Raw genomic sequence first — 22,070 nt, 5'->3', positions numbered from 1 at the left:
CCTTTCTCCAAATAAGTGATGACTTTATGGTATTTTCTGTTTTTAAAACAATAGACACTTTAGTTTGAAAAGCTTAGAAAGGCGTAGAGAGTAAAAATAACCAAAATCTCACTATAATCTTCCAGATATATTATACCTTTCCTTTTTCTAGACCTATGTAGCAGAAGCCTTTTTATCTGATATCACTGGGACTGTGCTAAGTGGGTTAAGCAAAAAAGTTAGTTGAAATAACGAATGATAATAGCCATAAAATACATACATACTTCAAATCTTTTATTTTAACTTAAAGTGTATTTATTTTTAAGAGGGGGAGAGCAGGGGAGTGGGGCAGAGGAAGAGAGGAGAGAATCTTAAGCAGACTCTATGCTCAGTATGGAGATTGACATGGACTTGATCCCATGACCCTGAGATCATAACCTGAGCCGAAATCAAGAGTCAAATGCTCAACGGACGGAGCCATCCAGGTGCCCCAAAAAGTATCAGTATTTTAAGATAGTCTTTTATGTTACTATCGCTCTGCTGAAGGGTGTTCACCTTTGTGTTTCTTATCTAGACAACATCATAGTTTGCCTCAAAGTTCTTGTTTTGGCTTTTTTGAAGAAGAAAGCATTCCAAGAACTCAACCTTGAATTTTTACAAACCCCACCCCCATCTATCGGAACTACATTACTACTATGTTACTACTTCAAAGCGTTTGACTTAGTTTTGAAAAGTAGCTTTTTTGTTTTCACTCATTTTTTTCAGTTTCCATCATATTTAACTATGAAATTATAATAACAAAGATACTGAAATAAAGAGGGTAGAGAACCATAAAATTGGTACCCGCTAACCACGCAAGCTATCTGGTGGGAGCAAATGTAGGGGCTAAAAAGGAACAGCCTTCCCCTTCCTTCCAGAACCTTCGGTGAATCTGAGTGTCAGCCCTAGGGGTTTTCAGGTGGAAGAGGAGGGTTGACTCAACTGAGGAGTCAGCTTAGTGGTTGGATGCCAGTCAGGAGAGATCACGCTGTACACGCACACAACATATAATTTATTGACAAAAGATGAGGTCATACTACACAGACAGCCAATTTTTTTGGTTTATCCTGTTGTTTATTTACATAACAATAAATACAGTCCAATGTCATCCCTCTGAATGATTGCTTAGTATTTCACTGTGTGGATATACTACCGTTGCCTAATTCCTTACGAAGGTCTTTTCGATTTTGTTTTGTGTTTCTTTTTTGCACTTTTTAAAAATATATTTGTTTGATTATTTCCTCAGAATAAATTTCTAGTACCACAGTTGCTGCATCAAAGCATATCCAGAGCATTAAGACCTTTGGTACCTATTGCTACCAATCCTCTAGGAAACATGTACCAATTTATACACCTCCAGCAATGGAACCCCCTGATTTTCCTGCTGGCCCCATCGCTGCTCTCTTACTCATTCAGCCTCCTGGTGAGCAGTAAGGACTCTCAGGAGGAAAACATTTGAAGGGTGAGGTGAGGCTCCCCACAGACGTGCCACTGAACAGTGATACAGAAAATGCTTGGGGAAGGGATTAGTTGGATTGGGTCCCTTTATTTCCTGGAACCTCAGGAGAGCATCACATAGCAGGGAGAGCCAATAATGAGACCCCCAAAGACCTAGATATGATGGCTAGTCTGTCACTTAAAGGTTGTGTGACCTTTGGGCCAATCCTTTAACCTCTGCAGGTCTCAATTCCTTCATCTGTAAAATAACATTATCTTCTGTGAGAGCATCTGTCTCTAGGAAACATACAGGCAGACATGTTGCAGCCTGACTTTCACCAGGGAATTGTTGCCTTAGTGCAGGGAAGGGGCTGACCTTGGACCTGGATGTGTATGACCAGGGTCAGATTTAGCTCCCAAGAACAAGTCTTTGCTTACTCCGCAGTTAGGGTCTTCACCTTGTACTTGATAATCACACTGCACATACTCTCCATTTTTATCAAGCTGGGTCAGGATTCAGCTGGAGACCTGAGTGGAGGGGAAGGGGAACAGGAAGAGTTGTGAACGTCTAGGACAATTCCATCACGTGTGTCTATAGTTACCATCAGGAGTATTTCAACACAACCTGCCTGACCTTGAGCTTCAGACTAAAGAAGTCCCCCCTGCCCCAGACCTGCCTCCTCCTGGGTTCTCTGTCTAGTCCCAGATGCCTATGTTCCACCCAACTGTACCTCCCACTTGACAATACCATTTTTTTCAACTAGAGCAGTGTCTTTAAAGTAACAACTCTTGCTAACATGTATGGAGCACTTAGTAGATGTCAGGTACTGTGCCAAGCATTATACATGTATTGCTCTCACTATGGTTTTAGAAGGTAGGTATTCCCATTTTATAGGTGAAAAAACTGGCTCAACGAGGTTTAGCAACTTTCCCAAGGTCACACAGCTAGAATGGAATACAGACGGGATGTGAACCTGTCTGTATGCAACAAAGCCTAGGTTCTTAGTCATTCATTGCCAACAGCCCTGAGAAGCAGGGTGGGCAGTGTCCAACACCCTTCTCATTTTACAGAGGAGCAGGCTGAGTCTCAGAGCTTGTCCAAGCACATGTGGCTTGGGGCGCCTGGGTGGCTCAGTCGGTTAAGCATCCGACTTCGGCTCAGGTCATGATCTCGTGGTTTGTGGGTTCAAGCCCCCCATCAGGCTCTGTGCTGAAAGCTCAGAGCCTGGAGCCTGCTTCACATTCTGTATCTCCCTCTCTCTCTGCCTATCCCCCACTCATGGTCTGTTTCTCTCTGTCCCAATAATAAATAAACATAAAAAATAATTTTAAAGCACATGTGGCTGGTCTGTAGCAGAATGAAGCCTAGAACCACATCCCAGGAAAAGCAGGCCCCCTTGAGCTGGATCTAGAGGGGTCACCAAAATGTTTGAAGGTAGTTTTCTGACTCCAAACATGGGAAGGAAGAAGAGATACTTTGATGTCTTGGATGGGGATTTGGGGTCTTCACTTAAAGGCTTTTTGGCAATGGCCCGTGAAAACACCTATGCAGACAACACTGATAATTCCTTTTTTTTTTTTTAACTTTTTTAATGTTTATTTATTTTTGAGAGAGACAGTGTGAGCAGGGAAGGAGCAGAGAGAAAGGGAGACACAGAATCTGAAGCAGGCTCCAGGTTCTGAGCTGTCAGCACAAAGCCTGACTCAGGGCTTGAACTCATGAACCAGGAGATCATGACCTGAGCCACAGCCGGACACTCAACTGACTGAGCCACCCAGGAACCCCTGATTATCCGTTTCTTGATCTAAGGCAACCTTGAAATGCATATACAAAGTGACAAAAATTGCATATGGAGTTGGGAGATAGCGCCTTTTGTCATATCAGGGAAGACTTCCTGGAAGCGTGCATTTTCAATAGTCCCTGAAGGGCTGATATAATTCGAATAGAGCTGGTGCTCCCTGGATGCCTAGCATGTGTATAGTGCTGACTTCAGACTGACACATGACTATTGTGAGCCAAGCAAAACTTAGTGTAAGACTTATATGCTTGGTGATGTTATTTTAAAACTATCTTTACTGCATGCGTAGGCTGTGTTTGCTTATGTTATTTTGCTGACTGAAAAAGAAGAATAATCACCAATGTTGCAGGCCTATCCTATGAACCTGACTTTCATAATCTTGCACCGAGACCCCTCTACCTGTCTAGGCAAGGCTGTCCTCAACAGTCTCCCTATGAGTTCCTGCTGAGGACATATCTTCTTTAGTCACCCACTTTAAACATTTATAACTGCTTTCCCTCCATTATGTCATTTTATCCTTACACTGTCCTAAGAAAGTAGATGTGCAGAGAGTATTTCCTTTTTACATATGAAGAAACAGAGAGTTCAAGGTAGGGGTGGTAAACAGATTTCAATTCACTTTGACTTTCTGCAACATTGCATTGAGGTTCTGAGGTCAAAAACTAGTGCTGTGATCAATTAGCAATGTCTGCTTGGGTACCAAAAAGGAATTGATGGCACTTGTGCTGGTGAGCTAAAGGACTCAGGTTTCCCGATTCCCAGCCCCAGGATCTCCCCCTTCTGTGTGTTCCTTCTAGAGTGCTTGTGGAAGGAGATGCAGGTATTCGGATACAGGTAGGAAATGGTACAGAGTAAATGGCCCTCCAAAAGATATCCATGTCCTAATCCCTAGATCCTGTGAATGTGACCTTATGGGGGAGGGGGAGTTCATCTTTGTAGATGTGATTAAGTTAAGGATCTTGAGGTGGGGAAGATGAGTCTGCATTATCCAAGTGGACCCTAAATGCAATAATGTGTACAATTATAAGAGGGAGGGAGAGAGAGTTTCACACACAGAAGAGAAGGTAATGTGAAGATAGAGCTTAGAGAGGTTTGGAGATGTGTCCACAAGCCCAGGAATGTTGACAGCCACCAGGAGCTGGAGGCAACAAGGAATGAATTTTTTCCTAGAGGCTTGGGGGAGGAGGGTGCGGAGCCCTTCCAACACCTTGGTTTGGGCCCAGTGATCCTGATTTTGAGCCTCTGGCATCCAGAAGTGTCAGAGAAAACACTTGTGTTGTTTTAAGCCACCAAGTTCATGATAATTTGTTATAGCAGCCCCAGGAAACACATACTCTCAGTAAGTACTAATTTTCTCTCTCTTCAAAGCCTTCCTGAGCTCTGGAAAATACACATGCACACGTATTATATAATAAAAAACGTGTATTTCCATATCTATTACATTGCTATGGAGAAAGACCTCCATTATGAGTAAATATGTTTAAGGCAGAATCTAACGCCTATTAGGACCCTGCTTAGATGTTTCCTGCACAAGGATGCTTACTCTACATGGATACTAATTAAGGAGTAATCAGTCTGCTTCATTTCCTGCCAGAACAGTTATTCATCTGATGTTTTTTCAATCCATCTTCAAGGGCCCACGGATGGGAGAATAGCATCCTGAACAGATGTAAGCCTTTGTTCCTAACGAAAGTTGTGCCTCTCCCTTCTGGGGGTGCTTTTTGTGTATTTGTTTTGAAGGTATTGGGGGCTGTAGTTCTTCCTCCTTTGGGAAGAAGCTGATAAAGAAGCAGAAGTTCAGCCTGCCATAAAATTAGTACACAGGTGGAATTAGTATCCAAGGCCAGCAAATTGGAAGCAATAAATCATGTCATCTCAGCGCCTTGCCCATGGAGCCTACATTAGAAAAAAAAATCCATTGTCGGAAATGAAATTCTTAATAATTAAATCTTATTCAGGGATGTATGTGTATTGGGGAGGTTATGAAATATGACAGGAGAGGTTTGGAATGTTAATATCTAAGGCTTCAGAAGATGACTGCCATAGATAATTGCAATGCAAACATTGAAATGTGAGTCAACATGAAATTTTTTTTTTTTAATATTCTACACTCACCACACTCAGGAGACAACACCTGCTGCCAGAAGACACAGAGGAACCATCAGGGAAATCATTGTCAAAAGAGCCTCAGTGAAGATTTTCACCGGGCTGGACATCCTGGTGGCCGGCTAATAGCTCTAGGTGCTCTCCTGGGCTGAATGAACTTAATCCAGTCCCTCCCACCCCATTTCACAGATAAGGAGACTGAGGCTTAGAGAACCTAAGTGGAGTGGTCTGCAGTGAGGCCAATGTGGGCCTCATCTCCAGCTTTCCTCATGCACCTACAGAATCAGGTTAATCTATAACAGGAATTTGTTGGCTGTGATGAAGAAACTGGCCACTTTTTATTTGACTGGATAAGAAAAAAAATAACTGCATAGAGTGTGCTGATTTGGGGCGCTAAGGGCCTGTGCCAGTGACTCTTGGGGAACAAGGTTCAAATTGTGTTCAGCACCGGAACAGCTGGGAATGAGCAGGACTTTCAGTAGCCCCTTTAGTGAAGCCAGATCTCCTCTGGCCTAACGTAGCCTCAGATCAGTGCCGTCTTTATATACAGAAACCCTAAAGGAACCTTACTTGAGCTACCCTCCTGAGAGATCAGGGAAGCTTCCAGAAGGGCTATTTACCTGGTAGGGGCAAAGAGTAGGGATGTGGAGGGTATAAGAAGGGAAATGGGGTTGAGTAGAACTTTCTACAGTCCTGGCTAGCTCTCTGGTATATCCAGGAGGTAAAGTTTAAAGAAAGTAAGCCCCCTGCCTCTATTTTTAAGATCACACAGCGAGTTAGCCAAGCTGGAGCCTGAAACCAGAATTTCTAAGTCCTTAAGTCAAGCCCTATATTCCACATGTCCCACAAGTAGTTTTCTCATTAAAGAAGTCCCTTTTAGTTTGTCAGTGGATGATGGAAGAACAGTACATTATTCCTCCCAGGAGTCTCTGTTACCCTCTGGAATTAAAATACCAGGACCTTAACAAATAGAGAAGAGAAATTCCCAAGAGTTGAAGTGTGTGCATAACTTGTACCCACAACCTTCTCTAAAGGGCTGCCTGGGGACTGACTGATGCAGGTGTACAAAGACCAACTCCATGGTCTTGAGGCAGGGCGACCTCTGTGGTACAATTTATCCTCCAGAGCTCCCCAGGACATCGGGAGGAGATTGGACTTTGCCAAAATCAGATTCTTGCTCTGCTCCTCTTCCTCTTTCCTGCCATATTAATCAGAGTTCTTCAGAGAAACAAAACCCAGAAAGAGAGGAGCGGAGATTTTAAGGACTTGGCTTGTGTGTGATGGTCAGAGCTCTTACTGTGAAATCTGCAGGCCAAGTGAGCAGGGTGGAGATTCAGGTAAGCATAGAGGTTGCGGTCCTGTGTCTGAGGGTTAGAATTTCTATGTTGAAGTCTAGAGGCAGAATATCCTTCTTCAGGAAAACTCAGTCTTTGCTCCTAAGATCTTCAAGTGATTAGATGAGGCCCCCACACACTATATAGGATCATCTGTTTTACTTGAACTCAACCGATTATAAATGTTAATCACATCTAAACATATACCTTTATAGCAACATCTAGATTAGTGTTTGACCAGAAAAAGCTTTTGGCCAGACCACATCAGCCCTTGTTTTCTTTCAACTTCGAAACATCTGAGTTCTATTCCTTTTTAATGTAAAGTCCTCCTGAAGGAGAAGTGATTGAAGCAAGTTTTCCCTGGTTACCTGACAGCCATGGCACATACCATCATACAAAACACCCACCGTGAGGCGGACGCCACACCAGATATTCAACACACATTCTCTCATTTAGTCTTCTTCAAACCTTACTAAATACCGGTAGTGTCCCAGAAATATGGTGTGACTTGGCCCAGGTCTGTAGCTACTTTGAAAGAGTCAGGACATAAAGCTACCTAAGTCTGGCTCCCCAAACAGCAGCATTTCTGCTACTTTGTCTTCACGTCAATGGAGGAATGGTTGAAAGAACTGGGGATGTTTCACCGAGAGGTCAATACACATGGGGGGTGTCATTATTCATTCAAATATCCAATGACCTATGAGGTAGGAGAGAGAATTCATTAGAATTTTTGTTATCCCAAGAGTCAAAACAGTGCCAACTATGTAAGTTATATATTGTAAGGTTAAGTTCTGCTCAATATAACCAAAATGGTAGAAGGTAGAGTAGGTGTTCAAGGAGATGGTGACTGGGCACCTTTTGAGTGATGTGGGAGAGTGAGAAAATCCTGATTCAGAACAATTAAAGATCCTACAATTACGAAACCACTCCTAGCTTACTGCTCACCCCATTTCCTAAAGTTTTAATTCTTGCAAGGCTCACCCAAGATTCTGGGTCAACTCCAGATGATAAATTGATTTAAAAATCAAATAAGTCAAGATAACACATTGATTTTTTTTTTTTTAAAAAACACCCCACAAAACTGAAACCGTGTATTGATAAAATAGACACACCACAGGGACATTTTGCAAACTTTCTTGCAACTCTGAGCATTTTAGGCTGCCTCAGACTTCTCTAGACTTTTAAATTCCATTTTATTATTTAAGAAGTACTCCATATCTATCCAGTTAAGACTATACTGCTTGTTTGAAAAAAGTTTACTGATTTTAATATTCTGCCTCAGACTCTACATGAATTGTCTAAGAAAAGGACCCAGACAGGGCTGAGATGGACAGAGGAGGTGGGGGGGGAAGCTAACAAGAGGATCACAGGGTGGGGACAGAGGGGGGAATGTCTAGTCTGTGTTGTGTCTGGGAGGCATCTTGTGAGCTTCCTTCAGTCTCCCTCTGTCCTCTGCCCCGGGTCCATTACCGCAGCTGTGCACTAGAGTAACGATGTGGTATTATTTCTTCCTTCCTGAAGCAGGAGTCTGGCTTGTCCTTCACCATGAGGAGAATCACCTATAAGTGTCCATCGTCCCATGTTTGAGACTGGGATCAAACTAACTTGGCCTTGAAACTCAAGACCCCTTTCTTTCTTGTCTGTGACATATGGTAAACTATGCAGATATTTTCATGGCACATACTTCTAAGTGCTACTCAGGTGAGCTGTGGCCATTTGCAGGGGAGGAAACTAAACCTATAGAGGTTCAATGTCTCACCAATAACTGGCCATGTAAAGACTTGAAAGGTGGCCCTCCCGACTCCTAGCCCGGCTCCTTGCACTGCCCCACACATCTCCTTCACAGGCCACTGAGTGGCATGGTTGATGGAGGAGGAAGCTGAGCTAGGGAAAGGCAGGGCTCTTGCTTCAGGATTTCTATGCACCTGTGACCCAGCTCTGATCGCGGCTGGAGGCCTGGCCTCTGGTGCCCTGTATTCAAGTGACCAGCCTTGATTCTCCTTTCTGATCTGTTCATCCTCCCCCCCACCCCCACCAGAGTATATTCCAGCCTCAAGAGGTCTTTCCAGTCAGTGACAAGCAGGTAGCAGGTGCTGGTAAGATCTTGTAGAGTCCGGGCTGGAGTCAATGTCACATATTAGCAGAAGTTGTGGGAAAGCAGGAATCCTGAGTACAGAGAGGGCCCCAGTCTACAGTGAGATCAGGGCAGATGTCCAGAGGTGCAGAGATAAGAGAGAGAAGCTAGTGACCATGGCTACCTTGGTTCTTGAGGGTACCTCAGTGCTCAACTCCAGGCCCACAAAAGGTTTTGCCTCAGGCAATAGGGAGCCACAGACTCTTCAAGGGAATGGCTGTATCTTTTTATTCAGTGTTCTGCCTCTCCTGCCATCTCACCCATTGCCCTTGTTGATAACCCACACCTCCAGCAGTCAGATTCATCAGGAAGTCAGTGGCTTTGGGAATGACCTCAGTGCCTTCAGCTTGGGAAATCCAGATTTTGTCTGGGTTCACCATTTATCCAAAGCACAGTGTGGAATTCTTTCATTCAGAAACTGAGATGACAGTTAACCAATTAGGCCTTTCATGGTCCCGTCTATATTCTTGAGCAACTTGCACCACAGCAGGCCAGCTTGGCCGGTTACCATGGACACCACCGTCGCTATAATTGGATCCCACTGGGCAACAGCTAACAGCAGATTTAACCAGTTTCTTGTCCTCTCGTGAAGGCAGAGCTGATGGGAAGGCAGCTCTTCTCATCAACACAAGTAGTTTAGTGTGCAGGGCAGGGTGGTGGTGGAAAGAGAACAATTACTCCTGTAAAATGTCACAAACCAATGTCCTTGCTGAAACAAGGAATACATTTTGACCAGTAGAACTGTGGCCATTATATTTCCTTTGAAGTCATGAATATTTCAGAGTGGGATCATGATCAATGTTAAGGCTGCATTTTCCCTAAGATCTCAGCTTTTCTCTGTTGTCTTAGTGTCTAGTAATGGCCAACATTTACAGAGCACTTATTGTATGTACACTACATACATTCTTCTATTTAATCCAGACAACTACTCTATGAAGTTCTCTCACTATTCCCATTTTTTAAAATGTTTATTTATTTTTAAGAGACAGAGAGTGGGCAGGGGAAGGGTGGAGAGAGAAGGAGACACAGAATCTGAAGCAGGCTCCAGGCTCTGAGCTGTCAGCACAGAGCCTGATGTGGGGATCGAACTCACGAACTGTGAGATCATGACCTGAGCCTAAATTGGCCGCTTAACCAGCTAAGCCACCCAGGCGCCCCTCACTATTCTCATTTTATGGACGAGAGCACGTAGGCTCAAAGTGGTAAGGTCTCATGCTAAAAACTCACAAAAAGTAAGCCTCTAAAACTCATGTCCCAATTTGATTCCTCCAAGTAGATGGGAAGTTTGAAAATACTTTTGAAAAAATATCTGTATAAAGTTTTGAAAGGTCCTGATTGTTCCTAGGCCCCAGACTTCATTCTTGTCAATGACTATTGTCAAGGCCACAGCCTTGTCACACTGGAGACAGCCTGCCCCTGTTACCCAAAGGTCTGGGCCTGGGCTCTTCTACAGCCTCTAGCTTGACACCCTGGGGCAGTTGCTTAAAATTCCTGAATTACAGTCTATAAAGTGGAGTGCCTCCCCACTCTGCTTACATCACAGGGACATTTTGTCTCAATCTAAGTAAAAGCAAAAGTGTTTTGCAAACTGTATAAAGCCATAGGTGGGATTCTTCAACTCAACTCACTTCTGAGCACTTAGCCTGAGCTGGGAAATGCGCTAGGTGCCAGGGATATAAATAAAAATTAATGATAGGGGATTGTTTGTTCATTCAACAACTGAATATTGAGCTGAGTTCCCATGGAGCAGGTACTCTGCTACGCATTGGGAATGCATCCGTGTCTGAGTCAGGGCCAGGTTCTACAGAACTGCTCAGGATGTGCAGAAAAGAGAGATGTTCAAAACGTTCACTAATGTTCCATGGGTGCTGTTAGAAGAACTATGGGTGCTATGGGGGCATTTAGCAAAGGGGTCCTAACCTGATTTGGGAGTCCAGGCCTTCCCAAGGAAGTGATATTTAAGTGTCCTCTGGGAGCACAGAGATTAAGCAGAGAATGAGTATTAAGCCAATAAATACAGAGCTATGATACATGGACAGAGAAGGTAGAAAGGCAAATCTTGACACACCTATACTGAAGGCAAGGTGGATTTATTACCCAGTCCTGAGAGTTGCTGTCACACTCTGGACACACCCAGAAAAATCTCCATGTGAATAGATATTTAAATATGTGACTGCAAGTAGGTGACTAAGATTCAATATAGCGACCAACAAAAAATAGTAGGAATACTTCCTGTTTTGCCTCCTCTCTCTCTCTCTCTCTCTCTCTCTCTTTCTCTCTCTCTCTCTCTCTCTCTCTCACACACACACACACACACACACACACACACCCCTACACCCCCATGAATCTGGTTAATCTGGCATGTAAAATATAAGCCATACACCATGGTCTCCTAATTCAGACCATATTAACTTAGACTATCTCACTACCAGATCTTGGTGACTTGTATATAAAATGAAGGGAAAGAGTCACTTTCACTTTTTAACTATGAAGCTTTTCATACATAGAAGACAAGAGACTGAGCAAGACTTGTAAGCAATCCGTATCCCATCCCGCAACCCCCCAGCCCTGCGAATCTGGGAGGCTGGTTACAGTTAGAATCTGAGGCTCCTTGATGGTTGGCGAGATAGCCTTGGAGCACGGCCACGAGAGCTGTCCCAATCCTAGCTTCTCCACTAACTTGTAGAAATGGTCCTAGACTAGTCACTTCTCTCCCCAAGCCTAGTTTTCCCATCTGTAAATAGAGGAAGTTGAGAAAGTCCTTTTGGGCTAATTTTATGCATTTATGAAAAGGACTGTTTGCCCTATCTCCCCAGGCAAATGTGGGTCTCTTGTTAGCACTTATCATTGTCTCTACTTCTTTTCTTAAAAAAAAAAAATCTATTATTTCTATCAGTATTTGCCCCCTCCTGAAGACTTGACCTTCAGAAGAACAGAGACTCTGCTGTTCGCCACTGTACTCATATGTCTTAGCCTGTACCTGGCACATAGTAGGAGCTCAGTAAACATTTGTAGCCCAAATGTTCCCGATAAGCACTCCTCCCCACCCCAGTCTGCTGGCTTGATACCAGATAGCATTGGGGTTTTCGAACCGGTATCTGTAAAAAGCTCTGTACCGACAGATGTGTAGAGCTTTCTGATATTACAAAGGGTCATTTCAGTGCCTTTGACGTAATTACAAACACAAGGCCCTGTAACAGAAAACACTCCTTTCCTTTCCAAGGCCATGGAAGAAATGAGGCCGGAATCACAAGTTCAGTCAGGATGAAGTCAATTGCCACACATAGTGTGACAGTAGGGATTGGCAAACCCTATTGTGGAATTTTTCTCCAAAGCCACGAATTGTTAAACACTGTGAATTCAGCACTTCTTAGAGTGATCTATGGAGCTGAACCACATTTGATTTCCTTTTGTCAACACTTACTTTTGCTGTAGTCATTCATTTGTTCATTTGTTCAGATAACACTTCTTTTTAGGCTTTACTGTGTGCCGACCCTGAGCAGAACATGGTGCCAAGAGTCTGTGCCCCGTGGAGGGAAGAGCATCTACCCAAGAACCACAAAGATCATCTAAGATGTCAGCATCTGGAAGCCCATTTGATTAAGATCTGTCTCTTGCTGGGGCGCCTGGGTGGCTCAGTCAGTTAAGCATCCAACTTCAGCTCAGGTCATGATCTCACAGTTGGTGAGTTTGAGCCCCATGTCTGACTCTGTGCTGACAGCTAAGAGCCTAGAGCTTGCTTTGGATGCTGTGTCTCCCTCTCTCTCTACCTTTCCCCCACTCATGCCCTGTTTCTGTCTCTCTCTCTTAAAAAATAATGAACATTTTTTTTAAAAGTCTGTCTCTTGCTACTAAACAATAAGCCCCAGGGAAACAGACTATTTTTTTTTTTTTGCACAATATTGAATGGTGCTTGGCACACAGTAGGATCTCAATATATAGCTGCAGAATGAGGGAAACAGTATCATCTAAAAGAGATCCAAAAAGTGCTGTGGAGATTGGAGAGGTAGAGCTTAGTCTCAACTAGGGAAATTATATGATCAAAACTGAGAGGAACCATTGAAGGTGGTACTTCCTGCAGCTGTTCTCAGCCCCATTTTACAAACGGGGAAGCTGTCCTGGAGAGAGAAAATGATTTGTCTGGGGTCACACAGTGTTATGGGCTGACTTTTGTCCTCCCCCATTCAAGTGTTGAAGTCCTAAGACCTAGTGCCTCAGAATGTAGCAGTGTTTGGAAGGGGTGTCTTTAAAGAGGCAAGTACGTTAAAAATGCAGACATATGTGTGGGCCTTAATCTATATGACTAGTGTCCTTGTAAGAAGAGGGGATTAGGACACAGATACCTGCAGAGGGAAGAACCTTGTGAAGACACAGGGAGAAGATGGTTATCTGTAAGCCAAGGAGAGAGGCCTCAGAAGAAACAACCCTGTTAGTATAACACCGTAATCTGCTGTCCTCTAGAACTGTGAGAAAATAAACCTCTGTTGCTTCAGCTCCTCAGTGTGTGGTCCGGGGGTATGGCAGCCCTACGCAAACTAATATGCACAATAAGTGATGGCAAAGTTAGGTTGAGAAGCCAGGTCAGCTGAATCTCTCTCTCAGCCCTCCGCACGGCCCCATATACAGTCAGTGAGCCCCCCACCTGCTCCTGATGGGGGCCAGAATGACGATGTTAACAGCTAACCCAGGTACAGTGCTTAGCAGGCACCAGGCACTCTTCCATGAACTTTACATTAATTGGTTCATCTAATTCTCTCAACACCCCTGGGAAGTACTATGGTTGTCCCATTTTTACAGATGAGGAAACTGAAGCGTGAAGAGATTGAGCAACTCGCCCAAGAGCAGTCAGCCACTCAGGGCTGGAGTGGCCGACAGCCACTCCAGGGCCTGCTCCGACCCTCATGCTGTTTGACGGTGGTTTGTCTACACACCAAAGGAGTTTTCAAATGTGCGAAGTAATGGAGGCACTTTGGGCCTCACTGGGTTTGCTTTTATATAGCCATCAGTTGTGACCATACTTACCCCAGTCCGAAGTGGTTCAAAGGAAGCATAAAACAAATGAGCAGAGGGGAGCTGGACTAGAGTAGGGTGTTAAGATTTATTTGTTCCAGAATCTTCCCATGTGTTAGGATATCAATGCAGAAGCACTGAAATAACAGATTTCAAGTATCCCACAAGTTCAAAAGCAGCTTCTAATTCAGTCCTTGAAACTGAAACAATCAAACCACTTCAGCCGAAGCCCTTTGCAGGAAGAGACCTGGGTTTAAGTCCTCTCTTGACCACTCACCAGCTGTGTGACTTGGGATTTATATACTTAGTCGGAATTTCAGTTTCTTCTTTGGGGAGATGGGGAAACTAACACTCCTCTCATGGATTAGACATAATATATATAAAAACACTGCTGTGGGTGCCAGTACATAGTAAGTGATCAATAAATACTGCTCTTATTAGCTCAGCAAAACAACCACACCCAAAGGCTTTCTCCTCCATGAAGCCTTTTCCGATGTCTCATCCTAGCCTGTCCAAATTAATTGCTCACTGCTCTGGCTCTCACAGGGAGTTGTTTACACTTCTATTTGTCCTTCGTCGTATCATAGAAGTTGATGACACACTAATTGTTGTGCCCATCCACTTAATAAAATTATACTAACCATTTTCCACATCCCGGTGCTGTGCTGGGCACTGGGAGTTCAGAGATGGGCACCTGGACACGACACTCACTTTAGCTCTTGTTACACATCCTTGCTGACTCCTTCAAAAAATTGAGGCTGTTAGTGTAGGCTGGGGAAGGTGGATAGACATGTGATAGCTATCTGCAAAATCTCAAAGGACATTACTCTGTAATGCGGACAGATGTAGTTCCAAAGAACAGAACGGGTCAGTGGGAGACATTACAGGAGATAACAGGAGGGAAATCCAAGAGAACAAATTTTTGTCCAATTTGTTTATGGCTCAAAGAGTTTGGGCTTTGGGGCAACTCGGGGCTAGTGCCTAATAGGCAGGGGCATAATAATAATCATGATGATGATAATGATTAAGGGTTTTTTTTTTTACAACTATATTGTATTATAGTGTTTATTATGGGAAACCCCATCACTTTGTTGGGTTTCTAGACACTTATTTTATCATTAAAACTATTTTTACAGAATAATGTTTTCAGTTCCTTTCCAGTTTACCTTATAAACTTATAAAGGGCTTAATCTGGTTTAGTTTGGCAACAGATACATTAAAGAATAATTATGAAGGCTGTGTTACATGCTGGGCTAGAAGACTCCAGGGCTTTCTGGGGTCTGAGGGGTAAGAGAACCCCATTGTTCCAGTGGAGATACCCAAGGGTGGGAACCAAGCCTTATCCTAGCTTCATAGCTGTCCTTCAAGCTGAACAGAGTTTAGATGCCAGCCTCTTCAGTGCAGTACACAAAAGGGTGTGGAGAATGTGGGGTGGGCGGTGGACGGCTCTTCTGATCAGTGAAACACATGTTTTCTGTTTGGTATGAAAAAAACCCAGAGGCCCAGATGTTGGAAGTGACCTACTCAAGATCAAAAAGCGGAGAGTAGCGAATGTTTTAATAGTTAACATTTACTGTTTCCTTATTATGTCAAGCATTGGCTAAGGGGCTTTGCAGTTTTCTCTCTTTTAATCCTCTGACAATCTGTCAAGTAGGTACCCTTATTTTTCCCCATTTCAAAGATGAGGAAATGAAGTAAAATAAGACACTCTCACAAGTTTATCTAGCTATGAAGTAGCCAAGTCTGCATTTGCTCTCAGTAGATGGTGGGTCGACTTTGGAATAACAGCCTGATCCTGGGCGTGTGTTGGGGTGCAGGATGAGGCGCGAAGGACAGGCGGAAGCCTACCGGGGTGTGCATTGCACAGTCTTGGCCCGGGGCTGGAAGCACACGGTGGGGCGGGACAGGGGCGGGGCCTCCGACTCGCGGTTCCCCACTAGCTTACCCGGCGGCGGAAAAGTCCCGCCCCCCACTTAAGGGAGGGCAGGGATTGGTTCTTCCGAGGGCGATTGGCAGCACAAGGCACGACGGAGGCTGCGGCGGAGGCGGGGCCGCAAGCAGGAAGTGGGAGTGAAGGTGGCTCCAGGGGGCTGGTTCGCCATCTGCTGCCGCCACTTTGCCTTGTCGCGGCCGCCAGTGGCGAGATGGAGGGGCCGGGGCTGGGCTCGCAGGTGAGTGCGGCCGGACACTGGCGGTCTTGGGGCCGGGAGAGCAGCGGCGGCCGTGGGGAGAGGGAAGGGCGTAGGTGTGAGGCGGCTCCTAACTCGAGCCTCCAGGGGCGGAGGAACCTGGGCCGGGGAGGAGGAGGCGTGGAGACGCCGAGAATGATGCTGGGAATTCTCTCCGAGGCGACCGGAAAGAAAAGGCGGGGACAAACGGGTGAGTGCCCTCCCGGCCCTCCAGCCTACTCGGTGGGGCCAGGGCGCCCCCCCTGGGACCGGTACCCCAGGGCCCAGCAGGGACCTTAGGGGCCTAGGAGGGGAGTGTGGCCGTTCCTGGGAGAGGTGTCAGGTGACACACCTGAGTTGGACCAGCCTGTCTTGACCTTGGCCTGGAATTCGTGCGATTCTCTTGATCTCTTTTTTCCGTGGAGTTGCCTGGGCACTTGCCTTTGCCTCACCCAGCCCTGTTTTAGCCTTTGTTCCCACATCCTTGCTGACTCCTTCAAAGAACCGAGGCTGTTAGCTTAGGCTGGGGGAAAGGTGGGTGGAAAGAGAGATAGGTGCCTGATAGTGATCTGAAGAACCCCAAAAGATGCTATTCTGTGGAGGAGATCCTACCAGAAGCCAGATGCAGTTCCAGAGATCAGAACCGGGCAGTGGGGGACGTTACAGGAAGTCATAGGTGGGCTTTCTAGGAGAACAAGATTTTTGCTCTTTTTGCTTATGGCCCTTTCCCAGTGCCTAGAGTGCTGCCTGGCATACTGTAGCTGTTCATTTAATGTTGAATAAATGAAGAAGACCCAGATTCTGCCAACATTTAGTGAGTGTTTAGCATATACCAGATGCTTTTGTATGCATTAGTTTATTCTGGAATTGAAGACTCCTAGGAACATGATGTTATCTCCTTTTTATGGATGAGAAAACTGAAGCTGTCTCCAGCTGGAGTGTGTTACATAGTAGATTTTCTGCCCCTAATGGGATCCAGGTAGTTTGAGAAGACTGGATTCGTTGGCCTCTGAAAAAAAAAGGCTTTCCAAACCTTAGAGTGTTTCTTATGCTTCCTCATTCCTGTCCTTTCAACAGTCTAATGTAGAGAAAGAATAAAACGTGTTGAGAGTGTGTTAAGTTGTTCTTATCGTATTAGGTGTTCTTGCATTTTGACAGGAAATAAAAAAGGTTTGCAAGCCAACTGGGTTTTACAAAAGGGTGCAGAGTCTTCACCTGGAAACTCTGTCTCATTGTATTTCTCGAATCTCAAGGAAAAGTTGAGAGGAGTACCTATCATATCTTAATTACTGCCCCTCGTTTACAAAAGCCTTCAAGTGCTTAAAGTCCACTCCCTGGTGCTGAAGGGAAGATAGCCCTGCCCCAGTTTCTTGACAGATGGAGGAAGAGAATGATTCAGAGACTGAAATTCATGGGGGCATGGTAGAGTAGTCATTGTTAGTAATAATTGTTGTTAATAATACCATAATAACAATAATAATTGTTTTTTAGTTGTAAAGATTTCACCTGTATATGGCTTTCTACAGTTTGCAGAATATTCCCCCATGCGTGATCACTGTGATCCTAGGGATTGTTATTCTAGTTTTAAGATCAGGACTGGTGCTCAAAAAATTGGAGCCATTTGTTTTTTGTTTCAATTTTTTTAATGTTTTATTTATTTTTGAGAGAGAGAGAGACAGAGAGAGAGAGACAGTGTGAGCAGGGGAGGGTCAGAGAGAGAGGGAGACACTGAATCTGAAGCAGGCTCCAGGCTCTGAGCTGTCAGCACAGAGCTCGATGCAGGGCTCAAACCCACGAACCGTGAGATCATGACCTGAGCCGAAGTTGGACGCTTAACTGACTGAGCCACCCAGGCACCTCTGGAGTCATTTATTAAAAGTCAAGTAGCTGCTAACTGATAGAGCCAAGACTTCATTTTACTACGTGCCAGACACTGGTGTAGGTGCTGGAGAGAAAGCAGTGAGCAAAACAGGCAGAAACATTCCTGTTCTTGTTGGATTTGGTTCTACTGATTCCAATTTCAGCGTTGTTGGGTTTTTGCTGAAATTTGCATATGCCGTTTGGCCCTCAGTTTCCTCCCTGAGCTCTTTTTTTTTTTTTAAAACTACTTTCTTGCTTGCTTAATCAACCCCAGCCACAACTGGCCTCAAGACCTTTGTACTTTCTCTTCATTCTGTCTGTACTCTTTCCTCATTATACCCACATGGCTTATTCTCCTACCACTTTAAGATTTTTTGACTTTTTTCTTTTTTTAATAAAGAGTATTGCATTTTTTTAAAGTTTATTATTTATTTTGAGAGAGGGAGAGAGCACAGCAGAACCGGATTCAAGGCTTGAGCCCACGAATCATGAGATCATGACCTGAGCCGAAATCAAGAGTCAAACGCTTTACCGACTGAGTCACCCAGGGGCCCTGCCACTTAAAGGTTTTGAGACAAATGTCACCTCAGTGGGGCAACCCCTCTTCATCATCACTATTACCAGCAACATTCCCTAGTCTCCTTTCTTGTTTTATATTTCTGTTTGATACCATTTAACATACTTTGCCTCTTTCCTTCCACTGAGTGTAAGTTCTATGAGGACAGTGATTTTTATCTGTCACATTCACTGCTGTGTGCCTACTGTCTAGTACAGTGCCCGGCACTGGTCGGTACTATAAACAAATGTCCCATGGATGAACTTGGAAACAACTCTGGTACTTCTGTTAATGTCACGAGAAGTTTTAATGGTTATCTCTTAGGTTTCTCTTTACTTTATTTGATATTGTGGCAGGTTAGTGATCCTCATCAGAGTTTGAACATGATTTTTTAGGTCTCGGGTTTCTTTTCAATTGATGCCCACTGTAACTTTAATAGTTCTTATTTACTATTTAGAAAAATAATATGATTCATGATATCTCCATGTGGAAAATATATGATCCCTTATATCTTAAAATTGTTCTAGTTTTCTATTGCTCTTTAACAACCCACCCTAAAACATAGTGGTGTAAAACTACCCTTGGTCTCGCTCATGGACTGTGTGTCCGGAATTCGGACAGGGCATAGCAGAGATGGTTTGTTTCTGTTCCCCTGTGTCTGGAGCCTCTGCTAGGAAGACTCATGATCTGGGATCCATAGTGGCTGGGGTGGTATCACCTGGTGGTGTCTTCACTCACATATCTGGCAGTCGATGTTGACCTTCAGCGGGAACACCTACACGTGGCCTGGGCCTCTCTGCACGCCATGGTGGCCGAGTTCCAAGAGTGAGCATCTCAAGAGACAGAGAGAGGAAGCTGCCAGTTTCTAAGACGCGGGCCTGCCCACTGCTGGAGCATCACCTTTGTGGTATTTTATTAGTGAGATGGTCACAGAGCTCAGATTTGAGAGAGAGGGACACAGGCCTTCTCCTCTTGATGGAGAGTATCAAAGAATTTAGGGACTTTGTGGTAAAAATCACCACAGATGTATCTGTATCTCTGTTATATAATTTTCATAATGTCTTGTTCTTCCCTGTGAGGGAGAACATGTTTCTTGGTATCCTTTGTACTTTTCTAAAAATTAAGTTTATGTATTTTGAGGGAAACAGAGACATCCCAAGTGGGGGAAGGGCAGAGAAGGAAAGGGAGAGAGAGAATCTCAAGCAGGCTCCGTAGTGCCAGCATAGGGTCCCACGTGGGGTTTGAACTCAGGAAACCACATGATCATGACCTGAACCAAAACCAAGAGTCAGACGCTTAACCAAGCCACCCAGGTGCCCCATCCTTTTTACTTTTTTTGAGTCTTGCCTGTCGTGTTTGCTGCCATATCCCTGTGTCTAGAACAGGGCCTGGTACATAGGGCGTTCAGTAAATATCTGATGAGTAGATGAATGGATTGCAGCTGGAATTCTGTCTTATTCCCTAATGCAGATCTTCCTCCCGTTACAAAGGGGTTCCATCCAATAAACCCATCATAAGTTGAAAATGTGTTTATTACCCCTAACCTACTGAACATCATAACTTAGCTTTGCCTCCCTAAATGTGTTTAGAACATTTACATTAGCCTACAGTTGGGCAAAATCATCCAGCACAAAGCTTGTTTTATAATAAAGTGTTGAATATCTCATGTAATTTATTGACTAGAGTGTTGAAAATTAAAAACAGAATGGTTATTGGGGTACACAATGGTTGGAAGTGTATCAGTTTTTCAACCGTGGCTGAGTGGGAGCCATGCCCAGCATCCCAAGCGTCCTACCTGTATCACTAGCCCTGGGAAAGATCAAAATTCAAAGTACAGTTTCTACTGAATGAGTATTATTTTCACACCACCGTGAAACTGAAAAATCCTAAGTTGAACAGTTGTAGGTTGGGGACCATCTGTATTGTGATTGGTACATAGCAGGTGTTCTTTACATTTCTGTGAATGAGTGGTTAATGAGAACTCTTATGATGCTGGCATCATGAGAATTTGCCTAGCCTCTTCTGTTACCTTAAGTCATAGGTAGCCAAGGAGCAATAGAGCTTCACTGCCGTAAGGGTGTTTGTTTTTGTGAAGTCTTTGTCAGTGCACATTCCAGTAATGACTGTTGTAACAGCTCCTCTTAGACCCATACAGTATGGATGTGGAAGGAACTTTATAGCTATATTGACCTGTTCTTTCCATTTTACAAATGTAAAAACTGAAGTCAAAAAGAGGGTAGATGATGAGCGACCATCATTCACCAACATGAAATCTGAGACTTTGGCCTTATTCTCAAGGGGTTTACGTTTCAACATGGTAAAAATGAAGTTAGAGAATCCTTAAACTTTTTTTTTTGATAGAGAGTAATTTCTAATGAGAATTTCTTATCTTGCTTCAGTCTTGGTGATGGGAATGTATGGCTGTTTTCCTTAAGTATTTTTATGTGACTGCTTCTAAAGTTGATCTCCCCCAAAGCAGATCATTCCCTTTTTCACCGGTAGCTCTTATAAATTTCCGGGGCATGTGATATCCAGAGCAAAGGAGATCTGTAAGCTGCTTTGAGCATGCATTCCTATCAGTAAAACAGTTTTGAGCTTTGCCCCTAGCGTAAAACCCTACCATAATGTGAGAAGCAGAATCTTCAGTTTTCTTTTTTATGAAACAGAGTGTACTGTGAGACTAATGGAATGATAAATGACGCCCGCACTGCGTGTCACACAGTCCGAATCATGCAGGTGCTGACGGCAGTTTGTTAATCACTTGCTGGGAATTAATCACTCTAACTTACACGTTGATGGGACGATTCTGTGTTAAGTGTTCAGCTGGGACTTAAAACATTCAGTGTCCCTCTGTTTGATGTACATGAGGGCTGGAGACAGGAGCCCATTGCTGAATTTGTGTCATCACGGGGCATGTTACTATAAGATTTGGCGAGATGTTTCTAAATCATATTCATTGCTTGACAGCTCAGTATATACTTGTGGTAAGGTTTTGAACTAAAAACAATAAATATAAACCTGTTTCAAAGTAGTCCTTTTGATTTAGATTTCTTTTTTTTTGGAGGGAGTCTGGCTTTTTGTTGATCAGATTAGATTGGCTTTGCTTTTACTTTAGGTGCTACTGAAGGTTCTATGATTAAAGTATCAGCTCTGCTATTTTCTTGTTTGCTTGTACTTATGCTATTATTGTTATCCTACTTCATGGCTTCTTTGCAGGAATCATTTTAAGCCACTTGCTTATTTCCAGAGGAGTAAATTAGTTAAAATTAGATAATCTAACTTGAAAATGAACTTAACCTGATATAGTCCCGCTGACAACCCCTCTGGGTGATAGAACTTTCACTCTGGCCCCTGGTTACTTTGTAAGTAGACTGTAAAAGAGTGACTTGCTTGCCATACAAAACAAAAGAGGCTGGAAGTGCTAAAATTAGTAAATCTTAACCAGAATTGTAAAATGTTGTGATTTTCCCTTTTTTTAGAAAAAGCTAAAAATCATTATAAGAGAAGCTTTAACATGTTCTCCCATTACCCAGGGGGTCACTGCATAAATGGCCTTGACTGGCCTTGCCTGACTTTGGAGATCACTGACTTTGAGAACAGGCTTTGACTTTATATAATCATTTTTTAGGTTTACTCTGATCTGAATTG

The 22,070-nt window shown here is 43.9% G+C and overlaps 1 protein-coding gene across 2 annotated transcripts in view; it reads left to right on the top strand.

The window, feature by feature from the left end:
- The first annotated feature begins 15,913 nt into the window (after positions 1–15,913).
- Positions 15,914–22,070, top strand: part of ZDHHC13 (zinc finger DHHC-type containing 13) — a 49,625-nt gene continuing 43,468 nt past the window's right edge. For both annotated transcript variants that reach the window (XM_029956499.1, XM_029956498.1), the window contains exon 1: positions 15,914–16,009. Coding sequence is in view for 1 of the 2 variants with exons in the window: in XM_029956498.1 (XP_029812358.1) it covers positions 15,983–16,009 (27 nt within the window). In the remaining variant the exon portion in view is untranslated. The remainder of the gene's footprint in view (positions 16,010–22,070) is intronic.

Source organism: Suricata suricatta, chromosome 11, assembly GCF_006229205.1.
Source record: "Suricata suricatta isolate VVHF042 chromosome 11, meerkat_22Aug2017_6uvM2_HiC, whole genome shotgun sequence".
Lineage (NCBI taxonomy): Eukaryota > Metazoa > Chordata > Mammalia > Carnivora > Herpestidae > Suricata > Suricata suricatta.
This window is presented reverse-complemented; position numbering and strand designations above follow the sequence as displayed.